The sequence below is a fragment of the Hevea brasiliensis genome, chromosome 1, assembly GCF_030052815.1.
Source record: "Hevea brasiliensis isolate MT/VB/25A 57/8 chromosome 1, ASM3005281v1, whole genome shotgun sequence".
NCBI classification, from domain to species: domain Eukaryota; kingdom Viridiplantae; phylum Streptophyta; class Magnoliopsida; order Malpighiales; family Euphorbiaceae; genus Hevea; species Hevea brasiliensis.
In genome coordinates this window covers 111795749-111810716 of record NC_079493.1, presented here as the reverse complement: position 1 = coordinate 111810716, position 14968 = coordinate 111795749, and the positions used below count along the sequence as shown (strand labels likewise).

General features: G+C 33.3%; 2 protein-coding genes across 4 annotated transcripts; both read right to left on the bottom strand.

The window, feature by feature from the left end:
* Window positions 1-632: 632 nt before the first annotated feature.
* LOC110637882 (zinc finger protein KNUCKLES) lies at window positions 633-1767 on the bottom strand. The gene has a single exon (XM_021788253.2). It carries the CDS (start codon window positions 1517-1519, stop codon window positions 1064-1066), a length of 456 nt encoding a protein of 151 aa, XP_021643945.1. The 5' UTR covers window positions 1520-1767; the 3' UTR covers window positions 633-1063.
* Window positions 1768-4212: 2445 nt separating this feature from the next.
* LOC110637852 (uncharacterized) lies at window positions 4213-11302 on the bottom strand. Of its 3 annotated transcripts, XM_058147396.1 has the most exons (6): window positions 10927-11279; window positions 8298-10071; window positions 7941-8189; window positions 7301-7381; window positions 5304-5906; window positions 4213-4396 (listed from the first exon to the last, which is right to left on the bottom strand). In XM_058147396.1, exons 2-6 carry the CDS (start codon window positions 9588-9590, stop codon window positions 4340-4342), a joined length of 2283 nt encoding a protein of 760 aa, XP_058003379.1. In that variant the 5' UTR covers window positions 9591-10071; window positions 10927-11279; the 3' UTR covers window positions 4213-4339. The 3 variants fall into 3 exon arrangements, with proteins under 3 accessions (XP_058003379.1, XP_058003371.1, XP_058003376.1); XM_058147388.1 differs by having other exon boundaries at window positions 4213-5906; window positions 10927-11302; XM_058147393.1 differs by having other exon boundaries at window positions 4213-5906; window positions 8298-10067; window positions 10927-11280.
* Between the last annotated feature and the right edge of the window lie 3666 nt (window positions 11303-14968).

The window sequence follows — 14968 nt, the reverse complement described above, 5'->3', positions numbered from 1 at the left end:
TAGAAATAGTTAAAAGATATATTATATGATATATATTAATAACCTAATTCAAAACTTAAATATTAATTAAGTATGATTTTTTAAGAAAATAATTACATAAAATTATTTGAAGAACTGATAATCAAACTAGAACCGTATTGAATTAGAATCGAAAAATCAAGAATCGTATTGATCGAAACCAAAATAATAAAAAATCAAATTAAAATTATATCAAAATTTTAATTCGATTCTGATTTTTAGACAAATCTCGAATTGAACTAAAATCGCACACCTCTTATTCATATTACATCTTAAATTCAAGTTAATTTAGATAGGAATTTTCCAATAATTATCTATTAATGGTGCTTAATCTAGTTATGAATGTTCGAGCACAAGGGAATAATTTAGTTACAAATGTAACCAATAATAAAGGGAAAAGAAAAAAAAAGTAAGCATTTCGTCATTTGCCAAAAAAGGAAAGGAATCAGGATAATCATATTGTTTTTGGCAGAACTTGTTGCCCAATAGTGAGAATTATAAATAAAACCCACACAATATATATATATATATATATATATATATATATATATAAAAGTCCATGAAATCACAAAAAAAAAATAACATAAAATATTTTGGATAAACTAATTCCAGCTAGTACTACTTAATTGAGAGAGGAATGAAAGCAACCTGTATTGTCAGTGAGAAGCAAAACTACTAATGGCTTCTCTCTCTTCCAGAACTGAAAACTTGTCGCAACAGAACAATAAATTCCAGGCCGGTGACCAGAACTCAGAACAAACATAAGGGCATTTTCGGGATGATATAAACAAACAGTATCACATTAGTACGTACTAACAAACATGGGAGATAAAGAAAATAAAGAAAGAGAGGATCAGCCACACAGCAACTCATCAACCATATCTCATCAGTTTCACAGTCATCTGTCTCAGTAAAACTATTGTTCCAAATCTCAATAACTCCTTTTAATAAACTACTTAAACCCATATAATATCTAAGTATCTGGAAAAACATCTCCGCATTTTCACTTCCAAACTTCAATCTCCACAGAAACTACCTAGAGAAATTATAAACGCAGAGTAAGATCAAGGTTTACTGGGTCATTGTTAAGATCAGCTACTGGGGAGAGAGGATCATTGTCAGGAGAAGTGGTGGAGCCACCATAGAACCCATTATGAGGTGGGGAAACAGACTGAGCAGGAGGTGCAAACTGGTGGGTCTGGATGGGGTCCAGCCAGTACTGGTCCAGAAATGCTGCACCAGGGTCCACGTATGGCTCTGATGGGAAGCGATGACCCATGGGTTCCACAGATATGTTCCTGTGAGCAGCGGCTCGCTCGCGCTTGTGGGCATTCTGATGACCGCCGAGAGCTTGAGATGTGTAGAACTTGCGGGGACAGTAAAGACACTGGAAGAGGCGAGAAGAGGAAGATGGTGGAGGGTTTGTAGGGTTCTTTCTAGAAGGTCTTGAAGGCAAGGGTCGTTTCTGGTTGAGAAAGTTGTAAATGGATGAGTCCGCCATTTCTGAGCGTAAATTTGCAGAGAGAAAGAAAAAGAGGGGAGGTGCTGTGTGGTTGCAGAAGATGATGAGTGAGGGTTTATATGGGGTTTAAGGTTTTGTTTGTACGTGGAGATAGAGGAGGTGCAGGAATATGATTGGTCGTAGTCGAATTGACAAAAATACCCTTTGCTTAATTTTGTTGGCATGGTGCATGGGGCGGCGGCGGAGCAGAGGGGCATGGGTCGCCAAAACAGTACTCAGTTAAAAAAAAAACATTTATAAAAAAAAATTAATAAGTATAAATTTTATTTTTTATTAATTAGCTCTCTCAATTTTTTATTAATTAAATGTTAATAATTTACCTATTATAATATTAAAATTATTTAAATACTAAATTCTAGAACACAGGGCAGAAGAAAACTCAAAACCTTCATTCTCATCCAAAACGACGTCATCCCTCTCCCTGCTCATGATCTCCTGCAGTCCAGTGCCACCCATTAACCATGCCCAACTCCATTCTCACCCATGTCCGACGCCAGAAAACCTTCATTATTTGCCCAGCACCATCAAATCTCAACACAAACCACTCACTCACCATGCCTAACCCATCAGAAAAAATTAAAAAACTTTGGATTAATTTAGTTTAAATGTAGATATTGGGATAAATTTAACATACAAAAAAAAAAAAAAAAAAAACAGAGAGCAAATTGACTCTGTGTGTGCGTATATTAGAATAATGGACTAGTGAAGTACGTAGTAGTGGTAGAAGCTACTACGTACTGAAATATAGAACTAGTTGCCTTGTTGATTGGAGTATTGGGTCCTTGTGGCTTCCATGGAAGGCAATATGAGCTCACTCTCCATGAAACATGATTTAACTAACACGTGTACGGCTTATATATTTTTTTATTCACATAGGAAAGGCTTCCTTGTCCAATCCATCTTCAACACAACTGACTGATAAACAAAGAATGGTGTTAACTTCACCATAGCAACAGAGAAATGAAGTTTGGTTGGGCCTACTAGTTTAGTACTCCAACTAAGTCTAGAGGGATTGAAGTTTAAATATGTACATGTATTTTGAAATTATTATTATATTTTTTTAATTTAATTTAATAATTAAAGACATATTACTTATGTTATAAAATTAGATTAGAGTTTTTACATTTTTAATCAAGCTACTTAAAATTAATAAAATGGTCAAGTAGATAAAATCTAATGAAAAAACATGAAGGAAGGGGCAGAATGGGAAAAGAAATTGAAAAAAATATAGAGTAGAGAAAGGACAAGAAGAGGCAAGAGTTACCTCCTTTCTTGAGGGCAGTGAGAGAAGAGTTCAGCCAAAAATCAGAAAATATTCAGCTATCTTTCTCTCTCTTTTCTGTTACTCTCAGCTCTATAAAGCCAAAAACAAAGCAAGCACACGTTATGTGAGAGTTGTAATTACTAGGAACTGAATAACCCAATCGTCTCTAAGAGCTGCCAAATGGTAACACGCATAGAGAGAGAGAGAGAGAGAGAGAGAGAGAGAGAGAGAGATTCCCTCTCTGTGCATCTTCTGCTGAAATGGGAAAAAATATGAAGGGCCACGTCAACTAGATAGATATGTATAGACTAGAGCGAAATCTGATTATGTCAAGGAAATGTGACGTTTGATATGCATGTATTTAAATGTCACAAAGCCCAATTACAGAACCCAGTAGTCAAGAGGCTTGTGATATCACTGGAGTCATGTATCATGTAGGGTTTTTGGTTGGGGTTCCTTTCCTCTAATGGGTTTGTTCTAGGTTGGCTGCTTATTCTTGGAGACTTACATATCAATTGCCATTTGCAATGTTTAATTCACTCTCCTCCTGTGTCGCTGCCACAAGAGAATTCAATAACTTGATGTGATTTCCTTTTCTTGCCAAGCATCTTGTTAAACCCAGTTGGATATGGTACATGGACAAGTTGATAACCCTCCTTTCAAGAGATATGGAAGGATACTTTTAGAGATTTCAACTTTTTTTAGTTTCCACAATCAGTCTTTATACTTGCTCCCGATTGGCCTCACTGAGCTTACCATCACAGGTGAATCAACCTGATTGATGAACCTATCAAAATTGTGATAGCTGACATATCAATACTAGTTTTATATCTACTTCAATAATAAATAAATAAATAATATAATATACATTTTTATTAATTATTTTATATATTAATAACAGAAAAATAATAATTAAATATAATTTTATCAAAACATTTGAGATATACCACCTAATATTAATCGATTACAACCGATCACCAGGTCCAACACTTCAACCAAATAAACCCTTAAACCTATTCTCATTAATGGAGTTGTCCACAGTCTTTCTATCCAAAGTATTTCAGTGGCCGAATAATCAGGCATCGTGATTATATGGGCCTATAAGGCAGGACCGCAATGATTCTTATTCTACAACTCATAAGTTTCCTACTCAAACACTTTGCTCAATTTTCATATTTATAGTTCCTTAATTTAAGGGGCCATTCCATGCATAAGTTTACCAAAACCAGGCAAAATGGAAACTGAACAAGGGAAATTGTAGCAAATAAGCACGGAACAAACCGAGGAATTCAAGGCTGCACCATTTCTGCAACTCACAAGCAGTATGGTTTGCATCTTGCAAAGGTGCTAATACTTATCAGTGTCAGGTATCATACCAAGAAATATAATAAGTAATCAAGAGAGCAAGTAAATCTTCAACCCGTCAAATATTATTGAATGGCAGCATTTACAACTTGAGGGGTTAGTGCAACTTTTAGATTAGACAACTAAAAACATGATGTGATTATGTACAATGTCAGCAATCTATTGAGATTTCAGTTGCTGATATCGAAATATCTTGGATTGTCTGGGAAATGATATTCCACATTCAACTGCCAAAGAGAAAGCAATGAACCTCATTAGACTAATATAGAAGAAAATATAACTTACTGTTCAACTTTGTCAATGTAAAACATTTCTGCATAAAGACCATAGACAACTTGTTTGCAAGGCTTTAGTTTCTAGGTAAAGACTCACTCCCATTTACAGAAAATTCACTGTCAAGGTAGTTTCCGTTGTTATCTAATCAGGCCAGCCCCATGAGGCCAGGTTTTTATAGAGACAAAGAAAGCAAAAAAGCAGTCTCATTCTTGATGGCTGATGCAGCAAACTGAATGAGGAGAAAAATATAATGCAGAAACTAATTAAAGTATGAAGCATCAATTTGTTCACTCATTCGAAATAGCAACATCAGTTATGCACAGCCCATCTTTTGTTTTTATTTTTCTATCCTCTCATCACAAGATAAGATTGGCTCCATAAAAAAGATTTCCAATTTGATATAAAATATAAGCAGCTCACATTAAGGCGAGAATTCGATCACGAGACAACGAAGAAGAAAAAGATGTTGCAAGAAATTGGCAGCAAATGCCCCACAAAACCTTAAATAATCACAAATGGATCTATCACTTCACATGTGACCAAAACCTTAAATAATCACAAATGGATCTATCACTTCACATGTGACCACCAAAAATTACTAAAATAGGATGTAAAATCAATAGGAAACATATTAAATATGTTCAATACTATTTCAACTACAAGAAGAAAATCGTACAAATTCTTAACAGCATAGAATATTGCTGCAAGTGCCAATTACTCATTATGATTCCATTAGACTGAAATTTAAATTCCCAGTTGGCAACCATAAAATTTTACCAGAGATGAGTATGAAAACAACCATAAGAGAATACGCCTCTGATGTGATAAAATGCTAAGAGCCCACTCAAAATCACATACCTTGCCTTCATCAGCATCTGAATGTCGTTGAGGGAACACAACTCGCAAGTCATTGTATAAATAAAACCTGCGCCCCCCTTCCACATCTAATTGTGGCTTTTGTGGTACGGTTGTAGGATCAGATTTACACCTCTGAACTGACCTAGAACACTTTTTAGGTGAAGGGCAAAGAAAACGTAGATGGAGTGCATAACGAAGAGCACCACCACCTTGGGAATTATCATTGATCTTTGAACAACCATGAGTTGATCTTCTGTCAATTCCAATGCATGTATTCACCCCAGTGCAGTCCTTCCCACTAGACCCCGGGCGATTACCACTACGGCAGTCATTGTGAAGTACAATAGATTCAACACCTGCCTTTCCCACACTTTGTGATTGCGTGGACAAATTCTGTGTCTGTATTGAATCTACTATATCATGGCATTCATTCCCTTTGACTTCATTTTGGCCAATAGAAGCAACTGAATTTACAGGATGGTTTTTCTGTGACACTGTAGTCACCTTGTCTCTCATTTTTTTGTCTAAACCTATATGCCCATGTTTCAACTCTGGCGAAGTTGTTCCAGAAGAGGCTAAAGTTACCTTCTGACGCAAGAATGTCTACTTTGATTTCAAAAGAAAAAAAGGAAAAAAAAAATTAATTAGACAAAGCATGATTATGAAGTCCAAGCCAATGGCATCTTGTACTGCAGTGTACTAATAATTTCACATTTACAATAAATATTACAACAGACAGCATACCCACATGCAGAAATAGAATAGTAGAGTTGGATGGCCCAAAGTCGAAATAAAGTGAAAATTGGCATAAAGTGTTATACATTTATAATACAAAAAGTTATGCCCCCCTCAAAGTTCTTACTAGCACTGCCCCATAGGCCACTTCCAAACTCATATAAACCCAGTATTTTTTACAAATTAAATTCATCAAAAAAATTTAAGATAACATAAGTTCAATACCTAGACAAAGAAATAAATTTTTTAAGTTTGTAAAATTGGTTGGCTCAACCAGGAGAAGGAGGAAAAAGATCAATCAGCTAGTTCTTAATTTTGAACATGTGACTACACAAAATACCATTTTCCATTTAAAGTTCAAAAAGAAAATCAATCTAAAGTTCAACTTTTCCTACATATGTAAAAAGAAAAGTTTGCTACCATACAAAGATTGTTAAAAATTTAAGTTGCATTTTGATCGGTGAAAAAGCACGCCTATAATTCAATTCAAACAATTACCTACAATTTTTCTTTACCTATAAATTTTCTTTACTAAGGGGTAAATGTCTCATGTAGTCATGTAGAACCAACAGTTATTGGGGATTTGGGGTGAGACAGCAGATGGGCAGGGCAGCATTGGTTTGCAAGGCTCTCTGCTGAGGGGATTTCTTCTTCTTCTTCTTCTTTTTTGGTTTTCCCAGAACAGTAAACTCAATGCAACATTTCAAGGGATAAAACACAAGGGTGAGATGTTTGGGCTCTAATACCAAACTGACGTAGAACAAGAACACAAGAATCAAGAGAATATATTCTCAAGATACAATGAAGATAAACAAATTCTCCAAAGAAACTAATTCTCAATAAAATCATAATAATGATTAATAAACTCTAATATAACACACATTTATAGTAAAATAATTAGTCCTGTTACTACTAGGATTAGGAATCCTTAAACAAGAAAACCCTAATCAAATACTAATTAGGAATCTCAAATCAGTTAAAATTTCCTAAATAATAACATATTAAACCTAATAGAATTCGATAAATATTCCTATGTAATAGAAATCTTCTATCCTAATTTTACATGGAATATAATTTCTGTAGTATATCTTCCAATACTGCATCAGAGGGCGATGCTAACATTGAAACCTCAATGAGCTCAATGCAATTCCTATGTCATCTACATCTAGTGTTAAAATAATGTCCAACAAAGTTCAATCACCATCCAAATGTTGAAAAAAATTAAACCAAAGTTAATGCAACTAACTATTGCTCCATCTTACTTTGGTACCAGCCGGCATGTCACTCAAATCATAGTTGCAAAGAAAGGTGTGGAGAGGGGTCTTTTCTGGATTGCTAAGGACCTGCAGAGAGCAAACCATTCTGATGGTGGTAAATAAAAGCCAATTCTTATATCAATCACCTACAAGTTATAACTTCAATCTATAGACTGTAGTATTAAAGGAAGTAAAAAACAAATCATCTAACATGTCTGTAACTCCCATGACAATAATCATAGTAAATGATCCTCCAATAATTAACAGTGCCGACATTGAATAATGGGCAAACTAGCATATCAAACACAAAATTGTGGGAAAACTATATTTATTTTTCCAACTGTCAAAGATGAAATATAGTAACGGGCCACTAGAATGTGTAACTTCAAAAGAATGCAATATAAGTAGGACATTCTAATCAACATGGCCAATCAAGATCCCTACTAATGTAAAAGACAAATGTGATAAAAAGGTTCAGTGACATGTCAAAGAGCAAAAATGGAAGTACACCAAAACATGCTATAAAAGATCAAATGCAAACCATAGCTAAATGTAAAAGAATATATATATATATATATATAAGCTCAACGTATTATGGCATAGGAACTCATAACTACCAATCAATTTGCAGAGAAAAGCAAACTACCAGCTGTACACGCCCTTTCATAGGAATACGAAAGCAGCTCCTGACAGTCTGTGAATCATCATTACTTAAGCCTCTTCTCAATTTTTGGCCCCTATGCTTGTTTGATGAATTTCCTGCAAGGTCTATGGATGCATAATATAGCAAATAACAATCTCCATCAACACTGGTCACTGAAAAAGGAAGCTTCTGTGATTGCGGTGAAAAATTCCCTCCCGTAATGCTTAACACGGCTAGGAAACCGTCTATTCTCTACAAATACAATACATCAACAAATAACAGAAGAATGTTAAGAATAATTCCAAGAAATCAAATAAGAATCAAACAGCAGAATCAATGAAACATCACATTGCTACTAACCTGGGTGAATTTTCCAGAAAAGAACCGTCCAGACAATAATGATTCCTCAAATGAACCAACCAAGGACCTGCGAACAGGAAGGCCACTCAAACTTCTGAAGAAGCTTGCACATTGGGAAGAAGCAGATTCCTGAAACAAGCACCAGCTGTCAGTAGCACTTTCAAGGGAAGATGGACGAAACTCTTTGTGAAAGAGATCAATATCTTCAAATGATCTGCTTGTGATTCTGAAATCTTCTTCTTCTGGAGCAAAGATAATGCCTGAGTTACTTTTGTCAAGTGACCGTTCTACATTCTCCAAATTTGAACAGCAATCCTCAATGCAGTTCTTGACATCCTTGCATCCTCTTGGAGTTTTTATTCTTTCAGAAAACTTAGGACCTAGAGGTGACAATGATAGAGGAGATGAAATGGCCTTTTTAGGGGATAAGGATATTGCCCTACTCTGGGATCGTCCTTCACTCGATTCTTTGAAATGATCAAGTGTAGGAGAGTATAAGAGGGTACTGTTAGAAAGTGGGTCCTTGTTTTCCAGTAGAGGGCCATCAGTGAGAAAAATAGATGCTACTGTGCTATTGTCACATAGCATGTTTCTTTTATCCAAACAACTGGATAAGGACCAAGATGATGCGGTGAAATTGATTTTGCTACCAACATTTGCTTTCTTATAGTCGTGTGAAGCAGAAACATTTAAATTATTGGTCAGAGCAGAGGAACTCATCTGAGAAGCATTGCAGCCAATATCCAGATTATCCCCATAAAAGTGTTCTGCAGAAAGCATGCTGTTTAGAGGCGACAGTAATCTTTTCCTGACAAGAGGCCCAGCCAGCTCAACGTCACTCACTGTGAGGCCAGCCACAGAAGAAGAATTAAGATGATCAGCAGAAAATCCCTCAATTCCATTATTTAAAGAACTTGCACCCCATGATTCAAAACCAATGATCCTAGAAGCAGGATTTTGGATATTCCTTCCACTTTTAGGAGTTATTCGGCCAATTTTATCTGTAGAAGCAGTTACCATTCCATGAACATTTGAATTAGCATCAGTTGCCCCTCCAAATCTCATGGAATTCTCTGGAAATTTTGAACGCTCCAAGGCAGTTTTCCTCTGAAAATCTCCCAAAGAAGAACTCAGAGTATCCCCTACTGTTCGGCTTATATTTCCTTCCTGCAATCCATTCAAATCACTGGTGCTCGCACTGGCAAATTGTGATGGACTTTGCAAAAACGAGCCCAACAATGCTGCAGGATCTTCATTAGTTTCATCAGCAGAGGAAACTTGTGGCAAGCCCATGGCTCAAATTTGTAGTCTCAAAAATATTTTTACCCTGTTGAGCTGAATAATTTATATGTCCTTTTCATTCTAAATGAGTCTATTCAACTTTCAATTTTGTAGAATTCAATATTTCCTGCTCATTTTCCTTAAAGAAGATCATCTGTGCTATATCGTCTAACAAAAGCAGTACTAGGGCTTTCCTAATCCTATCAATGTGATTGAATTTAAGTGAAAACCAACTGGCTCTACCATTACAGCTAAGATCAGAATGTAAAGGAATCCCACAAAAGCAATTTCCTATCTACAGTTTTCCCAGCACTATGTATCTACCAAGGGCGTCCACATTTCAACTCTTAACTCCTTTATGAGATTGCATGGAGAAAGCTGAACACATACTAATTACCCAACAATAACGTGTAGCACAGATTTTCTGACCTCCAAACCAGCAAACAATGAAGCACCTAGAATTCATGGTCCCTTACAGAATTGAAGCACCTGCCTGACAAAATTCAAAATAAAAAAGAAAAGGAAAGAAAAATTAGCTGTACAAGCTTGAGAAAGCCAAATTGGAGAGCACTGGGATTTTTTTTTATTTTTTCCTTTATCAATACTTCCATTTCATTGAATTGAGAATTTGACCAAACTGGACTACATTAATTCTCAATCCTTGGGACAACCACAAAAAGAATTTTTCATTAATTAAAATTAATCACCATAAGCTACAAATGGTTGAATCCAAACTGCAAGTATCTATAGCCGAACTTGGCATGAATACAGAATCCAAGACGACAAGTTAAGCATCAATGGCTATGAAAAAAAAAAAAATAAATAAATATGCAGTGAGATAAACGACAAAAGTAGTACTTCAAAAGCTCTCACCCCTCAAGCCAACATTGAATCTTAAAAAGAATATTCAGAAACAGCATAGCAAAAGAACCTCAAAATCAAAGCAACTCCAGACTACTATTACGAACCAAAATTTCCACTACCCATAAATGATTCAAGCAGCACGCAGTGACAACAAGGCAAGAGAATGAAAGGCACACAACCGATTCCTCAACCGATCAAAAACAAGTAACAAAAAGCGTACAGAGCTCGAAAGGGTTTGCTTGTACGGCACACATTCACCACAACCCTCCCTCCCAATTCACTGAGTCATCAAGACATCAACAGCCCACCACAAGCAACATTCTTTTTTTTTAAGCTAGACCCAAAATATATTTACCTCAGCGAAACCCAAAAAGCAATCAGGCTTGATCTTCTACTTAAATTATCAGAAAATCAAAAAAATAAATAAATAAATAAACAAGGAAATTATATGAGAAAAAGGTTTTAATCTGATCAATGGACGCACCAATAAAGCATCTGATCAAAGAATCCGATAGATAAGACATTTCAATGATCATCTGCCATGAATTTCAATCAATTCCCGGATCATACAATTACCAGAAAAGAATTATATGTTTTAATCTCTGACAAGGCAAGAGAAACAACAAGGTTATTCAAAACAGAAAAGAAAAAAGAAAAAAAGATTTTTTTCCTATTTTTCTTTCTGGGTCTACTTAGAAGGGAAGATGGAGAAGAAAGAGAAGATGGGCGTGAATTTCTAGATGAAGGAGAGAAGGAGAAAGCCATGTCTAAGTCCATTCCTCTCTGTTTATAATCCCACGACACCAGCCTCATCACCCACCTCTTTTTGGTACCTTCGTTATTTTCTTTTTTTTTTTTTTTCCCCTTCTTTGCATTGGATCGTATATATATATATATATATAAATTTTTTTTTTTTTCTCCAAAAATTTGCACATAGTTTTGTGAATGAAAAACATTTCAAAAAATAGGGATAATTGACTAAAGATAAAGTAGAATTAAAATATTAACATTAATCATTAAAATTTTTAAGAATAATTTTAATTTTATTACTCTATTTGAAATTTTATTATTAGCAAACTATATTTACCTCTTAGCTTATTTGATTAGAGGAGTAAAGCATTTTTAGCGAAAATTTTCTTAATTCACAAAATTAAATACTTAATTTTATTTAAAAGATATAAAATTTTTTAACACTTATATTAATTCTATTGATATTTTATTTAATTATATTTTGAAGCACGTAATCTTAATTAAACTAATAATATATTTAAAGAAAATTTTTAGAAATAAGATATAAATTTTTAAAATAATTAAATTATTTGAAAGGAAAAAACTTTTTATTGAATGTAAAATCTTGAAAAATTTCAAAATCTCACTTTTTTAATCTACAAAATTGATTGTTTGCATATATTTTAAAACATTATTTTTCATTATCTTATTTTATATTATTTTAAAAAAATTACTATTTAAAAATATTATAAATCATATGTAATTAATATAAGTGAGTGTATTTTAAAATTATTTAAAAATAAATTTTATTTTTAATATTTATAAATTAAATCCAAAATTTGATGTTTACCTCCATCAACCAATTTATATTTTTGAGTAGTAATTTGATGTTTCCATGGTTAAGAATTTTTTTTTTTTTTTCCTTGTCATTAAGTTGACCTAATTGTTAAGGTTAAAGAACTATTATTTTCCCTCAAAAAGTAACCCTTCACTATTAAACTAAACAGTCTTAAAATTTTAACATAAATAATTTATTTCTAATATCAAAGGAAAAAAAATATCAAGATTTCAGCAGCAACAACATGAATTTAAGCTTTCATTGTTTATGCAAAAATAAAAGCCTCAGGCTCAGGCAGACACTTTGCCCACCCACATGGTTTTGCTTCTTTCCAAGCTCTCCAATTTTTCACATCTATGGTAAAACTTGGGAGGAAAAGCTTAGGCACATGATGGCTCGTGGAGTCACATGACAAGGCCTATAAGGGGGATCCAGTGGCAGCATCTACAAAAGCACCAGAGCTAACCAGGTATGCAAAATCCCAGGCACGTGCCAAACCTCCTCTCCTTTCGTGAACATTTCTATAAAATTATTAGCAGATACACCCCATGTGTGAGAGAAGATAAGGCTGCTAATGCTAATGGATGAGATATTATCATCAACCTCTGAATATGATTTTTAGCGAGTTATGGAAATATAAAAATCTCCATGGCATGCTTCATTTGAATAAGTTATCCTTAAAGGAGAATAATATTAAATTACACCTTAAAGCTTAAAGAGGGCGCAAGGAGATAGGAAGCAAATGCAGCCTGCCTCATATTCTCAAATTACTCAATAAACGTAATCGAATTCTAAATTGTCTAAAATCATAAGTAAAGTGAGATTGATAGTCCAGTGACAGTCACTTCAACATTTAAATTAGATAGTGATTCACAGAGTGTATTATAAAAGTAATAGCTAGAGAATAATTAACTTACTTGGGTAGTCGTTGGGAGTCTATTTATACGGTGATAGGAGAGATACCATCATAATTCTTTGGATTCCGTTAATCAGTGTTACGTTGTATATCTCCATATGCTACGGAAACATATCAGTGTCATTCCCGGAGATAATCCCTTTTAATATCTTAATGACTTTGTCCTATCCACATCTTTCCGAACTCGTTCTTACCTATCCGAGCTCTATTCAAATTGGTTCATCCAATGAATCCTTCCAATCTCCTTATGTTCACACTTTACACATTCATGTTAGAGTAAGATCTCCGTCTTTAGACTATTTTAATATTAGATCTAATCTTTGTTGGATCGGATCATAGGGATTCAACCCACTAGAGATTGGTTTGAGTTTTAGAACATACTATATCATAACTCAACACTCCTTTTCGAATTTAAAATCCAAGTGTAAGGAATAATCGTCATAACCTGTTTGAAATCGAATTTAGATTTGAAGAAAAATTAATACATGAATCACTAATTCATGTTTGTATAACTCTAATTTATTGTTTTTCTTATTGTAAGCATATTATAGCAACAAATTTTGTTACTATTCTACCGAACATCATTTTTGACTTGAGAAAATTGACTATTTATACATTTACTTTGAAAGATTACTTATATATATATATATATATATATATATTTAATATAACTACCTTATGGTCAATAAATAAAATTCTGTACCTTGCCATTACAAAGGTTCATTGTTTTTTTTAATATATATTTCTATTTCACAAAATAGAAAATTATAAATTTAAATTAATCTATATGAGTTATTGGGTCCATTTCTTATGGGATCAAAATTAGATTAATAAAATTAATTGATATTTTCTTATACAATTGAGTTCAATTTTTTGAATTGAAATTAAATTAATCAAATTTAAATATCTTAAACCGATTTATAATTTTGAATAACGAGCTCAATTCACTCTCTTAAAACTTCAAACTGGATTGAATTCAATTGATCTAATCTAGTGTGACTCAAAATAAATAAATAACATAGCTCATCCTACTGATATGACTTCACAAACCAAGTTACAAAGACGACAGATGAAATAAAGGAAACTGAGGATTCTTATGAATGTGAAAAAGTACGAGCACCTTAGATTCCTATACTCTTAATAAAATAGGATATGTAAGCATTTTAATTATCAAATAATTAATATTAAATTTAATTAATTTTAACAAATATCAATTTAACTAACATCCACTGAGTACAGCTCCTGGTTAGGTTCAACCCAGTGTACTGTGCTACATGTCTTGCTGCAAATGCTATGACTTGCAGATTATCGTGCTCCGTGAATGACGAATATGTGATTTCAAACAAATGGAGATGATCAAGAGGGCTAGTTTTCTATCCAGATCTATTTCATCCTTTCAGCAGTAACAACTACAATATATGGCTATAGAAAAATAGAAGCATTCCCAAGAGGGACACCGAGATCAGCCCATGACGTGACCAACTGTTTCAGGTGATGTAACGTCTGAAAATTTGGTACCAGCAATAAGAACAAAGCTGTGGTTTCGCTTAAAGGGTCTTCCTGCTTCTTCCGTCATTTTCTTTACTCTTGTCAGTTTCTCCATTTTCTTAATAACCTGAAAATGCCAAATAGAAAAAAATATATATACATAAGAAGAATTAACCAAATAAAAAAAAAAAGTATGTAAACGCTATACATCAACGGATTTGGCCAAACATAAGAAATTCGGCAAAATGTTTAATTTAATTTCGATATTTATTATCAGGAAATTTAATTTAATTTATTTTTTATTTAAATTAATTTAAATTTTTAAATAAAGTAATTTAATTAAAAAAATAAAATTTATGGTTAAAATTTTTTAATTAAAAATAAAAAATTAATAAATTTAATTTTTTAATTTTAAAATCAAATTTCTTAATTTATTGATTTAAATTTAAAAATTAAAAAAATTAAATTTATCATCTAAAATTTTTAATTTAAATAAAAAATTAATAAATTTAATTTTTTAATTTTAAGACTAAATTTCTTAATTTCTTGATTTAA